The sequence below is a fragment of the Symphalangus syndactylus genome, chromosome 20, assembly GCF_028878055.3.
Source record: "Symphalangus syndactylus isolate Jambi chromosome 20, NHGRI_mSymSyn1-v2.1_pri, whole genome shotgun sequence".
Classification (NCBI taxonomy): Eukaryota; Metazoa; Chordata; class Mammalia; order Primates; family Hylobatidae; genus Symphalangus; species Symphalangus syndactylus.
This window is the reverse complement of record NC_072442.2, coordinates 41,441,903-41,464,951: the sequence shown is the minus strand read 5'-3', so window position 1 is coordinate 41,464,951 and position 23,049 is coordinate 41,441,903. Positions and strand designations below refer to the sequence as shown.

The 23,049-nt window shown below is 45.6% G+C and overlaps 1 protein-coding gene across 1 annotated transcript; it reads left to right on the top strand.

The window, feature by feature from the left end:
* Window positions 1-157: 157 nt before the first annotated feature.
* Window positions 158-22,961, top strand: LOC129469647 (kinesin-like protein KIF1C). Its single transcript, XM_063628404.1, has 9 exons — window positions 158-309; window positions 3,229-3,292; window positions 13,331-13,858; window positions 13,895-13,984; window positions 14,752-15,740; window positions 17,640-17,757; window positions 20,176-20,294; window positions 21,901-22,121; window positions 22,799-22,961. Exons 1-5 carry the CDS (start codon window positions 158-160, stop codon window positions 15,046-15,048), a joined length of 1,131 nt encoding a protein of 376 aa, XP_063484474.1. The 3' UTR covers window positions 15,049-15,740; window positions 17,640-17,757; window positions 20,176-20,294; window positions 21,901-22,121; window positions 22,799-22,961.
* The last annotated feature ends 88 nt before the right edge of the window (window positions 22,962-23,049 follow it).

Here is a 23,049-nt window from a genome sequence, read left to right as displayed (position 1 = left end):
GCTTCAGTGAATACCTCTCCAACCCTACCCACCTTTGGCAGTCAGTCAGTAAGTCACACCTTAGACTGAATTAGATTCACCAGATGGTTATCCTCTTAATACCTATTCCCACGCCAGGCTGAGAAGTCTCAGTAGGTAAAGAGGAGAAAACAGACAAATGGAGCAAGTCAGAGGAGGACAAACTAAACTGGAATGTGGCTTTGGGGTACCAGGCAGCAACTTCAGAACACAGGATAGCTGGCAGGGGGTGGCAGAGAGGAAGAGGGCAGCAAAACAAAGATCCACCTACAATGATGGAAACCTCAGCAGGTACTGGTTCCTCTACTCCTCCCCAGAGATGGAGGAAACACCCTCTCTCACACTGAGCAAAAGCGGCCCCACCTTGGCACACAGGCTTGGCTCTTCAGGGAAAGAGCTCATCATCATAGTTACTTAACTCTGTTAACTCCTGTAACTTAACTACTCTTCCCACCCACTGCCCCCATAATCTTTCCTTTTATCTAATGAGGAGACAGGCAGGAGAGAAGTGAGCTGTTTTCTGTAGTTGCAATAGATAAGGCTGCCACAGATAACTAGATCTCCTCTTATTTTATTACCAGATCCCACCTGAGATATTCTCTTTCCTCCTACCTTACCTGCAGCAGTGAACAGGCAGCAGTGAACAAAGAGAAGGATTGGAAGAAAGTCCAGAAAGTTTCTGAACAGCTAACAGTATGCATCCAGGAGTGTTTTCTGCTCTGTGAAGCCTGCACCAATACATGTTAAAGAAATTGAAGCAAAAAGCTGACCATGAGAATGTACAACCATCATTTCCGATTCAGTATCTGCACTTCTAAACCACTCTTTCTCCTGGCTTTCCTATTCTGCCACTTTCTTGGTCTTGACCACCTCAATATCCAATCAATAATCAAATAATAATTATTACTCTTTCAACTGGCTTATTTTTTCTGTGTCCATGATGACATTATCTAGACACTAACATTTTCCTAACCGATTCCCTTGCTCGTCTCTCCCAAACCAATTAGAATACTTCCAACAGGCTAATCTTCCTGAAGCAATGCTTTTCTTGAGTCACTGGCCCACTCAAAAGCAATCTGAAGCTCCAAATTGCTTATCAGGGGTTCTCAATATTTTTTTCGTAAAGCAGCTCAAGGACACAAAATATTCCCAATAGTAACAATTTATTTGCAGTGGTGCTTGGCAGGGAAGGGAATGAATTATCAATCTCTGGGTGGGAGCGTTATGTTGCGTGTGATTTGTTAAACTTCCTCAAGATAAATATGATAAGTAGAATAATAAAGGCACATACAGAGTATTGTGGGTACAGAAAGAAGGTGATGATGTCCTTTGCCCGCCACTTTTTCTCTTCCTATGATAGAAATTTCCATATCCTTTCCCAGGAGGAATAAGGAAAGGAGGGACCTTCAGGGGAAATCTCTTCTGAGGGCATCAACATGTTTCTGACCTCAATTAGGCCAAAAGGCAACTGCCGCGCAGACTTGTGGGTCCTCATACTCTACTGGCCTTGCTCTACTTCTGACACAGCCTGAACACTAACACAATCGTAAGGACTACATTAAACAGAAACAATACCACTCCTTGGTTAAGATGTGGTCTTAGACAAGTCACACCCACAATTTTTTAATTTCATTTACTCTTCTTTAGAATGAGAAAATCGGAGATTATCTCCATGATCCTTTCCAGCTCTAAAATGTGAAGATTCTATAGACCCTTTTTTTTTTTTGGAGACAGAGTCTTGCTCTGTCACCCAGGCTGGAGCGCAATGGCACAATCTCGGCTCACTGCAACCTCTACCTCCCGGGTTCAAGCAATTCTCTTGCCTCAGCCTTCAAGTAGCTGGGTTTACAGGCACCTGCCACCACGCCCAGCTAATTTTTTGTATTTTTAGTAGAGATGAGGTTTTGCCATGTTGGCCAAGCTGGTCTCGAACTCGTGACCTCAAGTGATACACCTGCCTCGGCCTTCCAAAGTGCTGGGATTACAGGCGTGAGCCACCGCGCCCGGCCTAAACCCACACTTTAAACCATTAAAGGGCCGGCCGCGGTAGCTCACACTTGTAATCCCAGCACTTTGGGAGGCCGAGGCAGGCGGATCACGAGGTCAGGAGATTGAGACCACGGTGAAACCCCGTCTCTACTTTAAAAAAAACAAAAAACAAAAAATTAGCCGGGCGTGGTGGCGGGCGCCTGTAGTCCCAGCTACTCGGAGAGGCTGAGGCAGAAGAATGGCGTGAACCCGGGAGGCGGAGCTTGCAGTGAGCCGAGATTGCGCCACTGCACTCCAGCCTGGGCGACAGAGCGAGACTCCCACTCAAAAAAAAAACCATTAAAGGTTTGGTATCAGCAAAAGATGCAATATATAGGGCATAAAATTAACATTACTTGATCCTGAAAAAAAGATTATCAAGAGTTATCTCAGAAATCAGTTCTTTTCACCTAAACTATTTTTTTTTCTTTTTTGAGACACAGTCTCGCTGTCGCCCAGGCTGGAGTGCAGTGGCGCGATCTCGGCTCACTGCAAGCTCCGCCTCCCGGGTTCACGCCATTCTTCTGCCTCAGCCTCTCCGAGTAGCTGGGACTACAGGCGCCCGCCACCACGCCCGGATAATTTTTTTGTATTTTTAGTAGAGACGGGGTTTCACTGTGTTAGCCAGGATGGTCTCGATCTCCTGACCTCGTGATCCACCCGCCTCGGCCTCATGGTTCAAAAGATGAATTCATGAAATGATGGTCCTCTCTGTTTTTCCTGCCCACACACAGTTTTCTTTTATGTACCCAACACTCTGATGAGATAGCACTTGAGCATATATGGCTCATCAATCACTAAAATAAGAGGTGAAGAGATTGTTAACTAAAAAAAAAAAAAACCTATACTTTAAAAAAATTCATTCAAGATGATGTAACTTTACACAGATAATGATAGATAGATGATAGATTGATTAGTTGATAGATTAGATAGATAGATAGATAGATAGATAGATAGATAGATAGATAGATAGACAGATGATAGATAGATATAGATAGATGATAGATAGTAAATAGGCTCCATAATGGTCCCCATAATGCACTGACTTTGGGACTATACTTTAACCTTAGATCTCTGCTACACCTCCACACAGTGGCTTGTTCCTCCGGGTTGTGGCAGCACCGCAGCACTGAAAGTGGCTGCGAGTCTGTTAAGGCTCAGGGGGTACCTATGTCATTGTAGGGGGCTCAAGAGAGCACAGAGGGCCGTGGTAGTGGGCCTTCTGGTGGCTTTTATGGTGTTGAGGGTAGGTTGGGTCCTGGCAGAGGGTGGAGTAGCATGAGTACTGGACCAAATAGGGGCCTGTGAAATTCTAGTTACTCTGATGGTGGCGGCCTTCTTTCAAGTAATGAGAGGAAAACCACACAGAATTTAAACAAATGCCAGGCCTACTACCTTGACAAGTTACATTGCCTGGAAAATGCCAGTGCTGACCTTGCACTCAAAATAAAAAGATGGCATGACAATTTGGGGGAAAAAATTGATGGTCAACCTTGAGACTATAGCAAATATTACAACACTATCAAGCACCTTAAATCTCAGTTGTCTTAAACGTAGAAAATACAACCCTTTCTCCTGGCCAACATATATTGTATCTGATTAATTAATGCATCTAATGTCGAGAAAAATGTCTAATGTGCATACAAATTAATATGAAATGGCTCAACATTCATTTGAAAGAGAAACATTTATCCTTATTTCAGAAGCTCTAAAAAATATACTTAGCTGAAAAGTTCTGTAATAGTCCCAGAAAAAATTAAATACACTGCTTATTTTAACAAATATAACTTTTTTGAGACAGAGTCTAGCTCTGTTGCCCTTGCTAATGTGTAGTGGCACGATCATAGCAGCCTCACCCTCCCAGACTTGGACAATCCTCCCATGTCAGCCTCCCAAGTAGGGACTACAGACATGTGCCACCATTCCCAGCTAAATTTTTTTCTGTAGAGATGGGGTCTCACTATGTTGTTCAAGCTGATCTTGAACTCCTGGACTCAGGTGATCCTCCAGCCTCAGCTTCTCAAAGTGCTGGGACTATAGGCATGAGCCACCATGACTAGTACAAATATAATTATGATTGACAAACTTATAATTGTTGAAATCCATAAAGTATATAATCTGAACCTAATGGCACCCAACATATTTTGTTGAATTATATGGTTCCTTTTCCTCCCTTGAAGGTAACAAATGTTACTTTGGAAAATGCCAACATTCCGTATTAGATCCACAATGCCAGGCTCACTGTGGATGACTTCAAGCTCAAGTAAGTCAGAAACCATGTAAAGAACTGGAAAAAAAAAAACCAAAAAAACAAAAAAAACAAACAAAAAAAAACCTCCCCGATTCACCACTTTAAACAGTTACTACAAAATTTATAATATCATTATTTCATATTATTAAACATCTCAACATAAAACGATCTCTTTTATGTTTAAATTACAATAGTGGTCACAGGCTAGCAATGTGAAAACTCCCAGGCTAGCGATTTGAAATCTCGTGTATGGTGTATAACTCTCCAATCCATAGGTCAAAGACTTGGTTTTTATAGAACTGCAGGAGGTCCCCATACTCTACTTAAATTTTTCTTTAACTGGGGAGACATAGTCCTTGTAAAACAAAGGTGCATTGCCCTGTACATGAAAAGGAGCTTGCTTCCTTTCCTAGTCAAAGAGCAGAGGGGAGATTTTCACTCTTTCATGGCTTTAATAATGTTATTCCTACCATTTACTGAACACTGATGCTGCGCTAAGCACTTTTGTACATTAACTCAATTCTCATAATATTCCCATTTTAGCCGGGCACGGTGGCTCACGCCTGTAATCCCAGCACTTTGGGAGGCTGAGGCAGGTGGATCACTTGAGGTCAGGAGTTTGAGACCAGCCTGGCCAACATGGTGAAACACTGTCTCTACTAAAAATACAAAAATTAGCTGGGCATAGTGGCGCCCACCTGTAGTCCCTGCTGCTCAGGAGGCTGAGAAAGGAGCATCCTTGAACCTGGGAGGTGGAGGTTGCAGTGAGCCAAGATCGTGCCATTGCACTCCAGCCTGGGCGGCAGAGCGAAACTCCATCTCAAAAAAAAGAAAAGAAAGAAAGAAAAGAAAATATCCGTCTTTTTAATAAAAACAAGGAGGACAGGCTGGGCGCGGTGGCTCACGCCTGTAATCCCAGAATTTTGGGAGGCTGAGGCAGACGGATAACGAGGCCAGAAGATCAAGACCATCATGATTAACATGGTGAAACCCCGTCTCTACTAAAAATACAAAAAATTAGCTGGGCATGGTGGCGGGCGCCTGTAGTCCCAGCTACATGGGAGGCTGAGGCAGGAGAATGGTGTGAACCTGGGAGGCTGAGTTTGCAGTAAGCCAAGATCGTGCCACTGCAATCCAGCCTGGGCAACAGAGTGAGACTCTGTCCTCCGTCTCAAAAAAAAAAAAACAAGGAGGACAAAAGGGAAGTTAAAAACCCATCAATTGTTCAGCTTTACTCTTAGTATTTAAAGTAAATAAACAAAAGTATAGGATGAAGTCACTATATTTCAATTCAATTCAATTTAAACAAGTATAATTTTGTAGGAAAAAGAGATAACAAACTTAGGGACCAGGGACCAAAGTAAAGCAACATCAATAAAAGATGAGAAATATCTCAGGTTGGAATAAGGTTTGGAAACTTGAAGCAAGTCAAGCTAGAAAGGAAACTACTTTGTCTAAAGAAGGGAAGTTAGAAGTAGATTTGTTTTCAATTATATAAAAGACATGTCAATTATGCTTCTTCTCTATCAAGAACAACAGGAAATTGGTTTAGGTTGTTGTTAGATTAAGGTAGACATTAAAAGGCTGTTGATTAAGGGACGGGAAACAGAAGATAAAATGTATCAAAAATGAAAAATGTGCTTACCTTTTACAGGGACTGCTGTCATACCTGATATCTGCTCCTCCCTTCTTTTTGTTTTTGTTTTTGTTTTTGTCTGATACACAGTCTCACTCTGTTGCCCAGTCTGGAGTGCGATGGCACGATCTCTGCTCACTGCAACCTCCACCTCCCAGGCTCAAGCAATTCTGCCTCAGCCTCCCGAGTAGCTGGGATTATGGGTGCTCACCACCACGGCAGCTAATTTTTGTATTTTTAGTAAAGACGGGGTTTCACCGTGTTGGCCAGGCTGATCTCAAATTCCTGACTTCAAATGATCTGCCTGTACAGGTGTGAGCCTCTGTGCCCTGCTCCTCTCTTCCTATATAATGATAGAATCTGCTATTTTTTAGCTGGGCACAGGGCCTTCCAAAATATTTTCCCATTGGTAGTGACCATGTGACTAAGTTCTGGTCTTTGAAGTGTATGTGTGTAGGGGTCCCTTCTTCCCCGCTTCCTGCCAGCTGAGATGTGCACATGATGGCTTGAGCTTAAGCAGCCACCTTGGGCCAAGAGGTGGAAGCCACAGGTTGAGAATGCAGCTCAACAAGATAGAAGGAGCCTGGGTTTCAGATGATTGTGGAGCTGTCACACCAGTCCTGACTGCTTATCTCAGGACTTTATGTGAGGAAAATAAGCTTCTATCTTGTTTAAAGTACTGTAATTTAGGATTTTCTGTCACTTTCCTATGATAATTTTAAGTGACATATTCTTTTTCCTTTTAATATTTGGTTTATTAGACTTACACATTAAAATCCAAGTTTTCCCTTAAGCTTCCAAATTCAGGTTAAAAATCTTAATGTTCTATTTTATGAATCTAATAAATTTTAGCAACCATGTTTAGTGGACTTTGAGCCTACTTAGACCTATTTACAATCACATCTCCAAATATTTTAAATTGTATTTGTCTAAAAACTGCATCTTTTTTGGTTTGTTTTTGAGACAGGGTCTCACTCTGTCACCCAGGCTAGAGTTCAGTGACGTGATCATGGCTCACTGCAACCTCTGCTTCCTGGACTTAAGTAATCCTCCCACCTCAGCCTCCCCAGTAGCTGGGACCACAGGCACATGCCATCGTGCCTGGCTAAATTTTTGTATCCTTTGTGGAGATTTTTTTTCAAATATATATATGTGTATATATATATATATACGTGTATATATACGTATATATGTATATATATATGTGTGTATATATATGTTTTTTTTTTTTAATTGAGACAGAGTCTCTCTACGTTGCCCAGGGTGGTCTCAATCAAACTCCTGGGCTCAAGAGATCTTCCCTCCTCAGCCTCCCAAAGTGCTGGGACTACAGGCGTGAGCCAATGAGACCAGATTTTTTTTTTTTTTTTTTTTTTTTTGAGACAGGTTCTCACTCTGTCACCCAGGCTGGAGAGTGCCATGGAGCAATCTAAGCTCACTGCAGCCTCCACCTCCTGGGCTCAAGCCATTCTCTCACATCAACCTCCTGAATAGCTGGGACTACAGGCAGGTGGTAATTTTTATTTTATTTTTTTTTGGAGATGGAGTTTTGCTCTTGTTGCCCAGGCTGGAGTGCGATGGTGCCGTCTCAGCTCACCACAATCTCCGCCTCCTGGGTTCAAGCGATTCTCCTGTCTCAGCCTCCCGAGTAGCTGGGATTACAGGCATACACCACCAGGACCGGCTAATATTTTTTAATCTTTTGTAGAGACAGGGGTCTCACCACATTGCCCAAGCTGGTCTCAAACTCCTGGACTCAAGTGATCCACCTGCCTCATCCTCCCAAAGTGCTAGGATTACAGGCGTGAGCCACTGCACCAGCCAAAACTGCATTTTTATATGTACTCTCTTTTTTATTTATTTATTTTTATTTAATTTTTATCCTACTTAACAGTTATAATCTCTTTTTTAAAATGCTTTTTTTTTTTTTGAAATGGAATCTCACTCTGTTGCCCAGGCTGGAGTGCAGTGGCGTGATCTCAGCTCACTGAAGCCTCCACCTCCCAGGTTCAAGCAATTCTCCTCCCTCAGCCTCCCGAGTAGCTGGGATTACAGGCGTGCGCCACCATGCCTGGCTAATTTTTTTTTTTTTTTTTAGTAGGAATGGGGTTTCACCATGTTGGTCAGGCTGGTCTCAAACTCCTGACCTCATGTAATCTGCCTATTTCAGCCTCCCAAAGTGCTGGGATTACAGATGTGAGCCATCACGCCCGGCCTTAAATGCATTTTTAATTGTGGTAAAATACATGTAAAATTTACCACCTTAACTATGTCCACATGTACAGTTCAGTGGTATTAAATACATTCATAATGTTGTGCAACCATCACCACATCCTGTCTCCAGAAACTGAAATTGTGTACCCATTAAACAGTAACACTGGCCGGGCGCGGTGGCTCACACCTATAATTCCAACACTTTGGGAGGCTGAGGCGGGTGGATCACCTGAAGTCAGGAGTTTGAGACCAGCGTGGCCAACATGGTAAAACCCCGTCTCTACTAAAAATATAAAATTAGCTGGGCGTGGTGTCAGGCACCTGTAGTTCCAGCTACTCAGGAGGCTGAAGCAGGAGAATCGGTTGAACCCAGGAGCCGGAGGTTGCAGTGTGCTTGAGATCGCGCCACTGCACTCCAGCCTGGGCAATAGAGTGAGACTTCATCTCAAAAAAAAAAAGTAACTCTCCATTCCCCTCTCCCTCCAGGCCCAGGCAATCATCATTCTACTTTCTGTGTCTATGATTTTGACTACTCTAACTTCCTCATAAAAATTGAATCCTGGGCCGGGCGCAGTGGCTCACGCCTGTAATCCCAGCACTTTGGGAGGCCGAGGCGGGTGGATCACGAGGTCAGGAGATCAAGACCATCCTGGCTAACATGGTGAAACCCCTTTCTACTAAAAATACAAAAAATTAGCCGGGCGCGGTGGTGGGCGCCTGTAGTCCCAGCTACTCAGGAGGCTGAGGCAGGAGAATGGCGTGAACCCGGGAGGCAGGGCTTGCAGTAACCCGAGATAGCGCCACTGCACTCCAGCCTGGGCGACAGAGCGAGACTCTGTCTCAAAAAAAAAAAAAAAAAAAAATTGAATCCTGGCTGGGCACGGTGGCTCACACCTGTAATCCCAGCACTTTGGGAGGCCGAGGCGGGTAGATCACCTGAGGTCAGGAGTTCGAGACCAGCCTGGCCAACATGGTGAAACCGGGCATGGTGGCATGTACCTGTAGTCCCAGCTACTCGGAGGCTGAGGCCAGACAATCGCTGGAACCCAGAAGGCAGGGGTTGCAGTGAGCCCAGATCACGCCTGGGCGACAGAGCAGGGCTCCGTTTCAAAAAAAAAAAAATATATATATATATATATATATATATATATATATCTTAAAACCAGAAATGGGATGATGATGATATGATGATGATGACAATGATGATAATTAAGAGCCATTGGGATGATCTCTTGGTTCTTTGAAGGCTATACGTTTCAAAAGGTAATTTTATAAATGCAGAGTAGCAAGAATAGTACCAGGAGCATTTCTTATTCCTGAATCCTTTGGGGAAAAAAAAAAAATTAAAAAACATTAACTTTTGAAAGTTTATCCTAAAAGAATATACAAAGTGATGATTGCAGCATTGTTTAAAAAGAAAAGAATTAGGTGTTTGCTCACGCCTGTAATCCCAGCACTTTGGGAGGCCCAAGCAGGCATATCACTTGAGGTCAGGAGTTTGAGACCAGCCCGGACAACATGGTGAAACCTCGCCTCTACTAAAAATACAAAAATTAGCCAGTCACAGTGTCATGCGCCTGTAATCCCAGCTACTCAGGAAGCTGAGGCAGAAGAATCGCTTGAACCTGGGATGTGGAGGTTGCAGTGAGCGGAGATCGCGCCACTGCACTCCAGCCTGCGCAATAGAGTGACACTTGGTCTCAAAAAAAAAAAAGAAAGAAAGGAAAAAACTGGAAACAATCTAATAATGATGCAGAACCAATTAAACAAATTCGTATGATATATCTTTATAGTGAAATGCTACGTAGCTAGTAAAAATGATGATATATATGTATCTTTCCTGGCCAGGAAAGAGTCCTTTAGGAAGGAAATATACTAAAGTGTTATAGGCAGTTACCTCCTGGTAGAAATATTGGATTGATATGGGGAGAATAGAGAGACTTGTGTGTAATTTTTATATTTTTCTGCAGTGAACACTGATTTCTTGTGGGAATTTCAAAGTAATTTGCTTTCTTTCCTTTTTTCTTTTTTTTTTTTTTAGAGAGAGACAGGGTCTCACTCTGATGCCCAGGCTGGAGTGCAGTGGCTCAGTCACAGCTAACTGCAACCTCAAACTCTTGGACTCAAGTGATCCTTCTGCCTCAGCCTCCCAAGTAGCTGGGACTACAGGCATGCGCCACCATGCCCGGATAATTATTGTTTTGTTTTTTTTTTTTAATTTTGTAGAGACAGAGTCTTGCCATGTTACCCAGGCTGGTCTTGAACTCCTGGCCTCATACAATAATTCCACTTCAGCCTCCCAAAGTGTTAGGGTTATAGGCATGAGCCACCATGCCCAGCCTAACTTAATAATTTTATGAAAAAATCTAGGCCGGGCATTGTGGCTCATGCCTGTAATCCTAGCACTTTGGGAGGCCAACGCAAGTGGATCATTTGAGCTCAGGAGTTTGAGATCAGCCTGACCAACATGGTGAAACCCCATCTTCACTAAAAATACAAAAATTAGCAACTGGGCTTGGTGGTACATAACTGTAATCCCAGCTACTTGGGAGGCTGAGGCAGGAGAATCGCTTGAAACCCAGAGGCAGAGGTTGCAGTGGGACGAGATTGCACCACTGCACTCCAGCCTGGGCGACAGAGCAATATTCCATCCCCTCCCCACCAAAAAAATATTGTTTCAGTCAAAGGAATCTGTGAAATCTCCTTCCCTGGAGGTTTTTTTTGTTTGTTTTTTAGTTGTTGAGGGTTTTTTTGAGACAGAGTCTCGCTCTGTCGCACAGACTAGAGTGTGGTGGTGCGATGTTGGCTCACTGCAAACTCCACCTCCCAGGTTCAAGCGATTCTCTTGCCTCAGCCTCCCAAGTAGCAAGGACTACAGATGCGCACCACCACACCTGGCTAATTTTTGTATTTTCAGTACAGACAGTGTTTCATCATGTTGGCCAGGCTGGTCTCGAACTCCTGACTTCAAGTTATCCACCTGCCTTGGCCTCCCAAAGTGCTGGGATTACAGGCATAAGCCACCGCACCCAGGCTCCCTGGAGTTTTTATAGAATATTACAGGTAACCAGCTGTTTTTAAATAATTTAGGCTAGCCCTCTTCCTACTCTGCAATTTACAGATGAAGATATAATTTTATCACACAGCCCCAGACAAAGGTAAAGAAAATTCTATTAGTCGGGCTCAGTGGCTCACGCCTGTAATCCCAGCACTTTGGGAGGCTGAGGAGGGCGGATCACCTGAGGTGGGGAGTTTGAGACCAGCCTGACAAACATGGAGAAACCCCGTCTCTACTAAAAATACAAAATTAGTCGGGCGTGGTGGCGCATGCCTGTAATCCCAGCTACTCTGGAGGCTAAGGCAGGAGAATCTCTCGAACCTGAGAGGCAGAGGTTGCGGTGAGCCGAGATCAGGCCATTGCACTCCAGCCTGGGCAACAAAAGTGGAATTCTGTCTCTAAAAAAACAAAAGAAAAGAAAAGAAAATTATATTAAAGATTTTCATGACATAAAAAATAGTTGTATGCTTGTTTTATTAAGTAAAAATAATCGCAACAGATCTTGCCCATGCATGGCATTCACATTTGAAAGTCCATTTATATTTGAATCCTTGCAAAATTCTGAGGATCAACTAAAACACCAGTACCACCTAGATTTGGGTGGGTATATGTATGTGTGTGTGTGAATGTTCGCAAGCCAACTAATTCATCAAAGTGGAGATTCCACTGTTACTGCCTTCAGAGACCTCACAACCTAACAGGAAAACTAAGCCTTGTGCATAATTAACCACAATTCAAGGTGAAATAAAGTGCCCAGAGAGAAGTACCAGCAAAGAATGAATGAAGAGTTCAAAAGAGGAAAAACGTTATCTCATTACAAGGATTTTAAAAGATTTCGGATGCCTCAAGGAGGTAGCCTGTGAAATGGCCTAAGTTACTATGTCTCAAACTTTACTGTGGATCTTATTCAAATGCAGATTCCCATTCACTAGCTTTGAGATGGTGTCTGAGAGTCTTCATTTCTAACAAGCTCTCAGTTAGGTTGTTGGTCAAGGAACCTCTCTTTCAGAAGCAAATGCCAAAGGATATTTTAGGATGGGAAAAAGTGAAAGCGGGAAGAAGTGGTAGCTCACGCCTGTAATGCCAGCACTTTGGGAGGACAAGACAGGCAGATTTCTTGAGTCCAGGAGTTCGAGACCAACCTGGGCAACATAGAGAGACTTCGTCTCTAAAAAAATAGAAAAATTACCTGGATGTGGTGGTACGCACCTGTAGTCTCAGCTACTTGGGAGGCTGAAGCAGTAGGACTGCTTGAGCCCAGGGGGGTTGCAGTGAGCCATGATTGTGCCACTGTGCTCCAGCCTGGCACAGGAGATCCTGTCTATAAAAAAAAAAAAAAAAAAGGTAGAGTTGGAAGAGACAGCTTTCTGAGCAGAGAAATCAGCATGAACAAAGCCACCAGGACACAGTCACCACAGACAGACAAACTCTGAACTCCTGACCTCAGGTGATCCGCCTGCCTCAGCCTCCCGAAATGCTGGGATTACAGGCATGAGCCACTGCACCCGGCCATGGATTTCTGTTTTGTTTTTGAGACAGATCTTGCTCTGTCACCCTGGCTGGAGTGCAGTGGCCTGATCATAGCTCACTGCAGCCTCGAACTCCTTGGGTTCAAGGAGTCCTCCCACCTCAACCTCCTGAGTAGCTGGGATCACAGGTGTGCACTTCCATACCTGGCTACATTTTTTATTTTTTGTAGAGATGGGGGTCTCACTACATTGCCCGGGCTGGTCTTCAGCTCCTGGGCTCAAGTGATCCTCCTGCCTTGGCCTTCCAACATGCTGGGATTGCAGGCACGAGCCACCACCCCTCAATGGTCTTTTAAGTCTTGCACAAAGTTCCGCACTTGATTAGCTACAACTAATACTTACGGTAACTTTCTTGGTGCCAGCCATGGTTCTAAGTACTCCAAATGGATCTGGGAGGTAGAGCCTGTCGTTATCTCTGTTGTCTAGAGAAGCAGCGTTAAGCAGTCTGCCCAAGGGTGTGCTGTTGGGGTGGAGCAGGACTTGAACCCAGGCTCCCTGATGGGCGTGTTTCCAGTGTCCTTAGGACACACTGAGCCAAGACACGTGGGCTCTGGATGTCCTTAGCCCTCTCTTCCTCTTTCTTTCTCTGGCCGCAGTATGTGGACTCAGACAGTGGGGATGACTCTGACAAGCGCTCTTGTGAAGTGAGCTGGAGGCTCATCTCCTCCTTGCGGGAGCAGCTGCCGCCCACCACGGTCCAGACCATTGTCAAACGCTGTGGCCTGCCCAGCAGTGGCAAGCGCAGGGGCCCTCGCGGGGTTTATCAGATCCCCCAGCGACGCAGGCTGCAGGGCAAAGACCCCCGCTGGGCCACCATGGCTGACCTGAAGATGCAGGCAGTGAAGGAGATCTGCTACGAGGTGGCCCTGGCTGACTTCCGCCACGGGCGGGCTGAGATTGAGGCCCTGGCCGCCCTCAAGATGCGGGAGCTGTGTCGCACCTATGGCAAGCCAGAAGGCCCCGGAGATGCCTGGAGGGCTGTGGCCCGGGATGTCTGGGACACTGTAGGTGAGGAGGAAGGAGGTGGAGCTGGCAGTGGTGGTGGCAGTGAGGAGGGAGCCCGAGGGGCGGAGGTGGAGGACCTCCAGGCCCACATCGACAAGCTGACGGAGATTCTGCAGGAGGTGAAGCTGCAGAACATGACGGGGATTCTGCAGGAGGTGAAGCTGCAGAACAGCAGCAAGGACGGGGAGCTGCAGGCCCTGCGGGACCGCATGCTCCGCATGGAGAGGGTCATCCCCCTGGCCCAGGTAGGCCCGGCCTTCTCCCTCCCTTCTCTCCTCCCTCAGCTCTTCCCTTTAGGAGTCTGAACCTTCCATCTCAGAGCCTAACCTTCCCCAAGTCTGGAAAAAATTGCATTGACGTATAGCACGGTGTTTTTCAATATCGTTTATGAACCACATGCCTCACTGTCACCAGGCTGCTAATTAAAAATGCAGATTCCTAGGTTCCACCCCAGACCTACTGAATCCACATCTTTGGGGACAAATCTGCATTTATAATAAGCTCTGGGTGTTTCTGAAGTATGGTGAAGTGTAAGACCCACTGATATAAAGTGTGCAGTTTTGTTTTGTTTTGTTTTCTGAGGCGGAGCCTCGCTCTGTTGCCAGTCTGGAGTGCAGTGGTGTAATCTCGGCTCACTGCAACCTCCGCCTCCCAGGTTCAAGCGATTCTCCTGCCTCAGCCGCCTGAGTAGCTGGGACTACAGGCACGCACCACCACGCCCGGCTAATTTTTTTTTGTGTTTTAGTAGAGACGGGGTTTCACCATGTTGGCCAGGATGGTCTTGATCTCTTGACCTCGTGATCCGCCCGCCTCACCTTCCCAAAGTGCTGGGATTACAGGCGTGAGCCACTGTGCCCGGCCCTAAACCACTATTTTTCGAGCTTCCTTATCTCCAGGCTTTTCTCTGGACCCTTTGACATCCAGCCACTCCAGGCCCCTCTTGAATCCACATGTCCTGAGGATTCAGCTCTCCTCACATCCCTTCCCCTTTTCTCTCACTCCTCCCTCCCAGGATCATAAGGATGAGAATGAAGAAGGTGGTGAGGTCCCCTGGGCCCCGCCTGAAGGATCAGAGGCAGCAGAGGAGGCAGCCCCCAGTGACGGCATGCCGTCAGCCCAGCCCCCTCGCCACCACTGTCAAGCTGGGAGCGGGTGTCACGGCTCATGGAGGAGGACCCTGCCTTCCGTCGTGGTCGTCTTCGCCGGCTCAAGCAGGAGCAGCTACGGCTGCAGGGACGGCAGGGCTCTGGGGGCCGGGGCGGGGGGCTGCGCAGGCCCCCAGCCCGCTTTGTGCCCCCCACGACTGTAAGCTATGCTTCCCCTTCAAGAGCAACTCCCAGCACCGGGAGTCTTGGCTAGGGATCGGGAGCGGGGAGGCTCCAACTCCACCCCAACCCCCTGAGGAGGTCACTCCCCCTCCAGCCACCCCTGCCTGCAGGCCTCCGAGTCCCCGAAGGTCCCACCATCCCCTCAGGAACTCCCTGGATGGAGGGGGCCGATCCCGGGGAGCGGGTTCTGCACAGCCTGAACCCCAGCACTTCCAGCCCAAAAAGCACAACTCTTATCCCCAGCTACCCCAACCCTACCCAGCCCAGCAGCCCCCAGGGCCCCGCTACCCCCCATACACTACTCCCTCACGAATGAGACGGCAGCGTTCTGCCCCTGACCTCAAGGAGAGTGGGGTGGCTGTGTGAGTCCCACATTGTTGTTGGGGACATTGGCAGTCAGGGATATAGGAGGCCCATATCCCGGGCAGAGGGCCTGCTGGGGCCCCTTGCTGGGAGAAGGGAAGACGCCCGAGACTTCATTCATGAACTGTTGTGCAGGGGATAAACTCTTCCTACTGACTTCCTATTGAACCCCCGTTTCACTTCCCATGTCTGTGTAGAGAAAGCTCACCACGGAGGAATGTGCTGTCTTCCTTTGCCTTCTGCTCTGGCACCAGCTCTCCACCCTCTCCTCTATCTCAGGAACACCTGGCCTCAGAGCTCAGAGGAGGAGGTAAGCCCAATCCGTCTGAATCGTTATCTTATTCCTTCTGGCTTCAATCTGGCTCCTCCTGGATCTTGAACCCTTCCCTGTGGGTTAAAAGGCCATAGTCTTTTTTTTTTTTTTTTTTTTTTTTTTGAGACGGAGTTTCACTTTTTTTCCCAGGCTGGAATGCAGTGGTGCTATTTCGGCTCACCGCAACCTCCGCATCCTGGGTTCAAGTGATTCTCCTACCTCAGCCTCCTGAGTAGCTGGGATTACAGGCATGCGCCACCACGCCTGGCTGATTTTGTTTTTTTGTTTGTTTTTTTTTCTTTTTAGTAGAGACAGGGTTTCTCCATGTTGGCCAGGCTGGTCTTGGACACCCAACCTCAGGTGATCCCCCCCCCGCCCCCGGCCTTCCAAAGTGCTGGGATTATAGGTGTGAGCCACCGCGCCTGGCAAAAGGCCATAGTTCTTACCCTGCCAGCATGACTGTCTCTGGGCCTGGCCTGGTTTTGACAACTCACCTGGGGGGCAGAGAAAACCCAGCCAACTGGTACAACTTAAACCTTTAGGGTGAATTTAACATTGTCTTATCTCCTGCCCGAACAGATACCTCTACAGAGCAAACATCTTGTGAGATAAGGCCACGGATGAGGTTTGATACTGTCCCATTAAAGACTTGGGAATATTTGGAACTCAAATCTCTTGCCTTGAGTGGCAGCACTGGCTTTCAAGGGCTGGAAAGAACTTTAGAGAACATTTAATCCATCATCTCATTGTATTTTTTTTTTTTTTTTTTTTGAGATGGAGTCTCGCTCTGTCGCCCAGGCTGGAGTGCAGTCGTGCAATCTTGGCTCACTGCAACCTCTGCCTCCCGGGTTCAGGTGATTCTCCTGTCCCAGCCTCCCAAGTAGGTGGGATTACAGGCACCCGCCACCTTGCCTAGCTAATTTTTGTATTTTTTAGTAGAGACGGTGTTTCACCATGTTGGCCAGGCTGGTCTCAAACTCCTGACCTCTGGCAATTCACCCGCCTCGGCCTCCCAAACTGTTAGCATTACAGATGTGAGCCACCGCGCCCAGCCAAATCATTGTATTCATTTTTGAAAGTATTTATGGAAGGCCTGCTGTATAGAATGCATTTTGTTATGTATTTGGATGACACAAAGGCATATAATGTACATAAGTAAAATCCTACAAGGCCTGGCCCTGTCCTTCCTCTCCTACCTCCTTTCTAGCACTCCTGGCCTCCCAACAAATTGCTTATAGTTCTCTGCAGACCCCACAATTCCTACCTTTGTGCCTTTCCTCTTCCTGGAAGGTCCTCCACACCTCACAGCCCCCCTCTACTGGCTGGCTCCTACTCACCGGTGAGTCTCAGCTTAGCTGCTGTAGCCTCAGGAGGCCTTGACTCTCTCAGACTGGGTTAAGAATCTCCCTCCCTCCCTCCCATCCTTCCTTCCTTCCTTCCTTCCTTCCTTCCTTCCTTCCTTCCTTCCTTCCTTCTTTCCTTCCTTCCTTCCTTCCTTCTTTCTTTCCTTCCTTCTTTCCTCCTTTCCTTCTTTTCTTTCCTTTCCTTTCCTTTCTTTCTTTATTTTTCTTTATTATTATTATTACTTTTTTGAGATGGAGTCTTGCTCTTGTTGCCCAGGCTGGAGTGCAATGGCGCCATCTTGGCTCACCGCAACCTCTGCCTCCCGAGTTCAAGCTATTCTCCTGCCTCAGCCTCCCAAGTAGCTGGGATTACAGGTGTGCGCCACCACACCTGGCTAATTTTGAATTTTTAGTAGAGATGAGGTTTCTCCATATTGGTCAGGCTAGTCTTGAACTCCTGACCTCAGGTGATCCACCTGCCTGCAGCCTCCCAAAGTGCTGGGATTATAGGCGTGAGCCACCGTGCCTGGTCATCTTTCCTGTCTTTCTACAGGGTCTTGCTCTGTTGCCCAGGCTTTAGTGCAGTGGTGTGATCACAGCTCACTGCAGCCTTGATCCCCAGGGCTCAAGCAATCCTCCCACCTCAGCCTCTTCAGTAGCTGGAGCTACAGGTACGTGCCACTACACCTGGTGAATTTTTTAAATTTTTTATTTTATTTTATTTTATTTTTTGGTAGAGGCAGGGTCTCACTATGTGTTGTGGACCTCAGGTGATCCACCCGTGTCGGCCTCCCAAAGTGCTGGAATTACAGGCATGAGCCACCGCACCCAGCCTGGCATTTATTCTTGATTAAAAATTGTCAGCAAACTAGGCGCAGAAGGGAGAACTTCCTCAGCCTGGTAAAAACCTATAGCTAACATAACACGTAACAGAGAAAGGTTGAATGCTTTCCCCCGAAGATCAGCGATGAGGAAAGGATGTCCATTCTCATTATTTCTAGTCAACATTATACTGGAGGTTCTGGCCCATGAAATAAGGGAGAAAATTTTTTTTTTTTTTTTTTTTTTTGAGACGGAGTCTCGCTTTTTCACCCAGGCTGGAGTTCAGTGGCTCAATCTTGGCTCACTGCAAGCTCCGCCTCCTGGGTTCACGCCATTCTCCTGCCTCAGCCTCTCCGAGTAGCTGGGACTTCAGGCGCCCGCCACCACGCCCGGCTAATTTTTTGTATTTTTAGTAGAGACGGGGTTTCACCGTGGTCTCGATCTCCTGACCTCGTGATCCGCCCGCCTCGGCCTCCCAAAGTGCTGGGATTACAAGCGTGAGCCACCGTGCCCGGCCAGGGAGAAAATTTTAAAATACCCATATTGGAAAGAAAAAAGTATAACTGTATTAGCAGACAATGTAATCACTTATATGGACAATTCAATGAAGCCTATAAGAAAGCTAATTGTGATTTAGCAAGGTTGCAGAATTCAAGATCCATGTACAAAAATAAAATATATTTATATTAGCAACTAACAATCAGAAATGGAAATTTTAAAAATAACATATACAATAGCAACAAAATGAATGAAATATATAGAGATAAATATGGAAAAAAGTGTGTGAGGCTCATATACTAAGAACTATGAAATATTGCTGAGATAAATTCAAGAAGACTCAAGTAGATAGGATGATATTCATGAGTTAGAAGGCTCATTATTAAAATATCAACTATCTCCAAATTGATCTACAGATTTAATAAAATTCCAATCAAGCGGGGTGTAGTGGCTCACACCTGTAATCCAAGCACTTTGGGAGGCCAAGGTGGGAGGATCGCTTGAGCCCAGGAGTTTGAGACCAGCCTGGGTAACAACATAATGAGACGCTGTCTCTACAGAAAATAAAAAAAAATTAACCAGGCATGGTAGTGGATGCTTGTGGTTCCAGCTACTTGGGAAGCTAAGGTGGGAGAGTCACTTGAGCTCAGCAGGTTGAGTGTGCAGTGAGCCATGATCACACCACTGCACTCCAGCCTGAGTGACAGAGTAAGATCCTTTCTAAAAAAAAAAGTTCTGATCAAAATCCCAGCAGCAGTTTTTTTGGTAGAAATTGACAAGCTGATTCTAAAATTCATATGGAAGTCATATGGAAATGCCAAAGACTTAGAATGACCAAAATAACTTAAAAAAAAAAAAAACATGAGAGTTAACAATACTGATTTCAAGATTTATTATAAAGCTACAGTTGTCAGGACAGTATGATATTAACATTAAAATAGACAAATGCATCAGTAGAACAGAAAAAAGAGCACAGAAATAGAACCACACAAATATGAAAAATGGATTTTTTATACATGAGAAAAGGCAATTCGGTGGTGAAAGTAAAGTCTTTTCAGCAAATCAGACTAAAACAATCTGATACCTTTATATGAAAAAAATGAACTTGTATCCATACTTGCACCATATACAAAAATTAAAATGAATCACAGACCTAAATGTAAAACATAAGACTATAACACTTTTAGAGGAAAATCTTTGTGAACCTAGGTTAGGTAAAGATTTTTTAGATACCACACCAAAAGCATAATCCATGAGAGAATAAAAATAATAAGTTAGACTTCATCAAAATTAAGAACTTCTCTTTGAAAGGCACTGTTAATAATAAAATAAGCCATCGAGGAGAAAAATTTGCCAATCACTATCTGAAAAAGCACTTGTACACAACATATATACAAAGAACTCTCAAACTCAACAATAGAAAACTAACACAATTTTTTTCTTTTCTTTTTTTTTTTGAGACGGAGTCTCGCTCTGTCGCCCAGGCTGGAGTGCAGTGGCGCAATCTCGTCTCACTGCAAGCTCCGCCTCCCAGGTTCACGCCATTCTCCTGCCTCAGCCTCTCCGAGTAGCTGGGACTACAGGCGCCCGCCACCACGCCCGGCTAATTTTTTTGTATTTTCAGTAGAGACGGGGTTTCACCGTGGTCTCGATCTCCTGACCTCGTGATCCGCCCGCCTCGGCCTCCCAAAGTGCTGGGATTACAAGCATGAGCCACCGCGCCCGGCAATTTTTTTCTTTTCTTTTCTTTTTTTTCTTTCTGGAAACAGCGTCTCTCTCTGTCGCCCAGGCCGGAGTGCAGTGGTGTGATCATAGCTCACTGTAACCTCAAACTCTTGGGGCTCAAGTGATATTCCTGCCTCAGCCTCCTAAGTAGCTGGAACTACAGGTACAGACCGCCATGCCTGGCTATTTGTGTGTGTGTATAGAGTCATGGTCTTGCTATGTTGCCCAGGCTGGTTTCCAACTCCTGGGCTCAAGCAGTCTTCTCACCCTGGCCTCCCAAAGTGCTGGAATTACAGGTGAGAGCCACTGTGCATAGCCAACAATCCAATTTTTTAAAAGGGCAAAAGATTTAAACAGAAAATTCACCAAAGATACATGGAGGGCAAATAAGCACATTAAAAGATGCTCAACGTGGGCTGAATGTGGTGGCTCATGCCTACAAATCCCAGCACTCTGGGAGGCTGAGGGGAGAAAACTGCTTGAGGCCAGGAGTTCAACACCAGCCTGGGCAACACAGAGACACCTCATCTCTACAAAAAAAAATTTTTTAATTAGCCAGGTGTGGTGGCATGCACCTATCATCCAGCTGAGGTGGGAGGATCACTTGAGCACAGGAGTTTGAGGCTGCAGTGAGCCATGACTGCGCCACTGCACTCTAGCCTGGGTGACAGAGCAAGACCCTGTCTCCAGAAAAATATATATATGTGAGGTTTGCAGCCAGGTGCAGTGGCTCATGCCAGTAATCCCAGCACTTTGGGAGGCCAAGGCAAGTGGATCCCTTGAGCCCAGGAGTTCAGGACCAACCTCGGCAACACAGAGAAACCTCATCTCTACCAAAAATACAAAAATTAGCCAGTTTTAAAACCTGGTCTGAAAATAAATAAATAGATTAAAATTTAAAAATAAAATTAAAAAAAAATTTTAAGGCCAGGCATGGTGGCTCACACCTGTAATTTCAGCACTTTGGGAGGCCAAGGAGGGCAGATCACTTGAGCTCAAGAGTTCGAGACCAGCCTGGCCAACATGGCGAAACCCCATCTCTACTAAAAATACAAAAAATTAGCCGGGTGTGGGGGTGCACGCCTGTAATCCCAGCTACTTGGGAGGCTGAGGCAGAAGAATCGCTTGAACCTGGGAGGTGGAGGTTGCAGTGGGCTGAGATCACACCACTGCACTAAAGCCTGGGCAACAGAGCAAGACTCTGTCTAAAAATATATACATATATATGCATACATAGGTGTGTGTGTATGTGTATATATACATATATACACACATATATGTGAGGTTCATATCAATCACAAGAGCTTACCATCTTCAATGGCATTTTGGATAGCACGAAGTCTGTCTCTTATGGCATCCTTGACTTGTGTGAGAGTATGCTTATTTGGTCCTTTAACCAACAAGGTAACAGAGCGAGGATTAACACACTCCTCGATAATAAAAGTGAACTTTTCTTCACCCTAAAGGGTGGCACAAAAATATATAACTTTAATATTTAACGTCATTATAAAATCAACAATTTATACTAGAATACAATCTTCATTTGAATTTTTCTTATCAAGCATAACTAAAGATATGTTTAAAAGGAGTTAAGTTATATCTGAACTCCTTTAATTTAGGTAGATAAACTGTAAAATCTGTTCCGTGAATTAGATCTCAAAACACAAAACATGAAATAAAAGGTCAAGTAGTATTTTTCTTTAAAAAAAGGAGCTTAGTATTCACTTTATAACCACTATTCACAGATATACTCACTAATGTATGCTCAGACACAAGACCAGCATGTCCCAAGCAATCTACAGTGAGATCTTCAAAAGAAGATCTTCAGAGCCCTCGCCAGAATCACCCTTAATGAAGAGTCACAGGGAGAAGACGTCCATACACGCATGACGAGACAGGCCTGGAACAGAGCCTTCCTGCACAGCCTGAGAAGGGACCCACCCTGCTGACACCTTGATCTTGGACCCATGGCCTCCAATACTGCGAGATGGTGACATTCTGTTGTTGAAGGTGCCCAGTCTGTGGTACTGTAAAACAGCCCTAGGAAACTAACACAGCCTGTTAGCCCACAGATGGTGGAGAGATGGAATGCTCAGTGGAGCTCCAGGCTTACTGTCTACAGCTCCCAAAGTGCACTACCGCACCCTTGGGTGGGTGAGGTATGCAAGGTAATTTTGGGTGGTGCAGGGTGAACAATTTCAATTGACATAATAATGTGTTTATCTTACTGGGTAAATCAGGGGTCCCCACCTGTTAGGAACCAGGCTACACAGCAGGAGGTGAGCAGCCAGCCAGTGAGCAAAGCTTCATCTGTAGAAACAGCTGCTCCCCATCCCTCGCATTACCGCATGAGCTCTGCCACCTGTCAGAGGAGTGGTGCCGTTACGTTCTCATAGAACCCAACTGTGAACTGCGCATGGCAGGGATCTAGATTGCGTGCTCCTTATGAGAACCTAATGCCTGATGATCTGTGACTGTCTCCCATCACCTCCTGATGGGACCATGTAGTTGCAGGAAAACAAGCTTAGGGCTCCCACTGATTCTATATTATGGTGAGTTGTGTAATTATTTCATTATATATTACAGTGAAATAATAATAGAAATAAAGCACACAATAAATGTAATGGGCTTGAACCATCTCTGCATCATCCCTTCCCCTTCTCCCAGGTCCATGGAAGAGTTGTCTTCAAGAAAACTGCTCTCTGGTGCCAAAAAGTTTGGAGACCGCTGATGTAAATGTTTCTAAGAATAGTTAAGCAACTTAAACTTTACATGCTACGAAGAATACAGGTTTAAATGCTAATAAAAATAGGTGCAAATGAAAACACTCTTTCTGTGGTCCAGGGAATCTTAACCATTCTATCAGAAAGACTTGCAGCTTGGAGCTGCAGCTGCCCTCCCACATCCTGTCCACTGTA

Coding starts and splice junctions, on each gene's coding strand:
- LOC129469647 (XM_063628404.1), top strand. CDS start 158: ATGGAGCAAGTCAGAGGAGGACAAACTAAACTGGAATGTGGCTTTGGG. Junction 310..3,228: donor AATGATGGAAACCTCAGCAG/GTACTGGTTCCT, acceptor ATGTCATTGTAG/GGGGCTCAAGAGAGCACAGA. Junction 13,985..14,751: donor GGGTCATCCCCCTGGCCCAG/GTAGGCCCGGCC, acceptor CCTCCCTCCCAG/GATCATAAGGATGAGAATGA.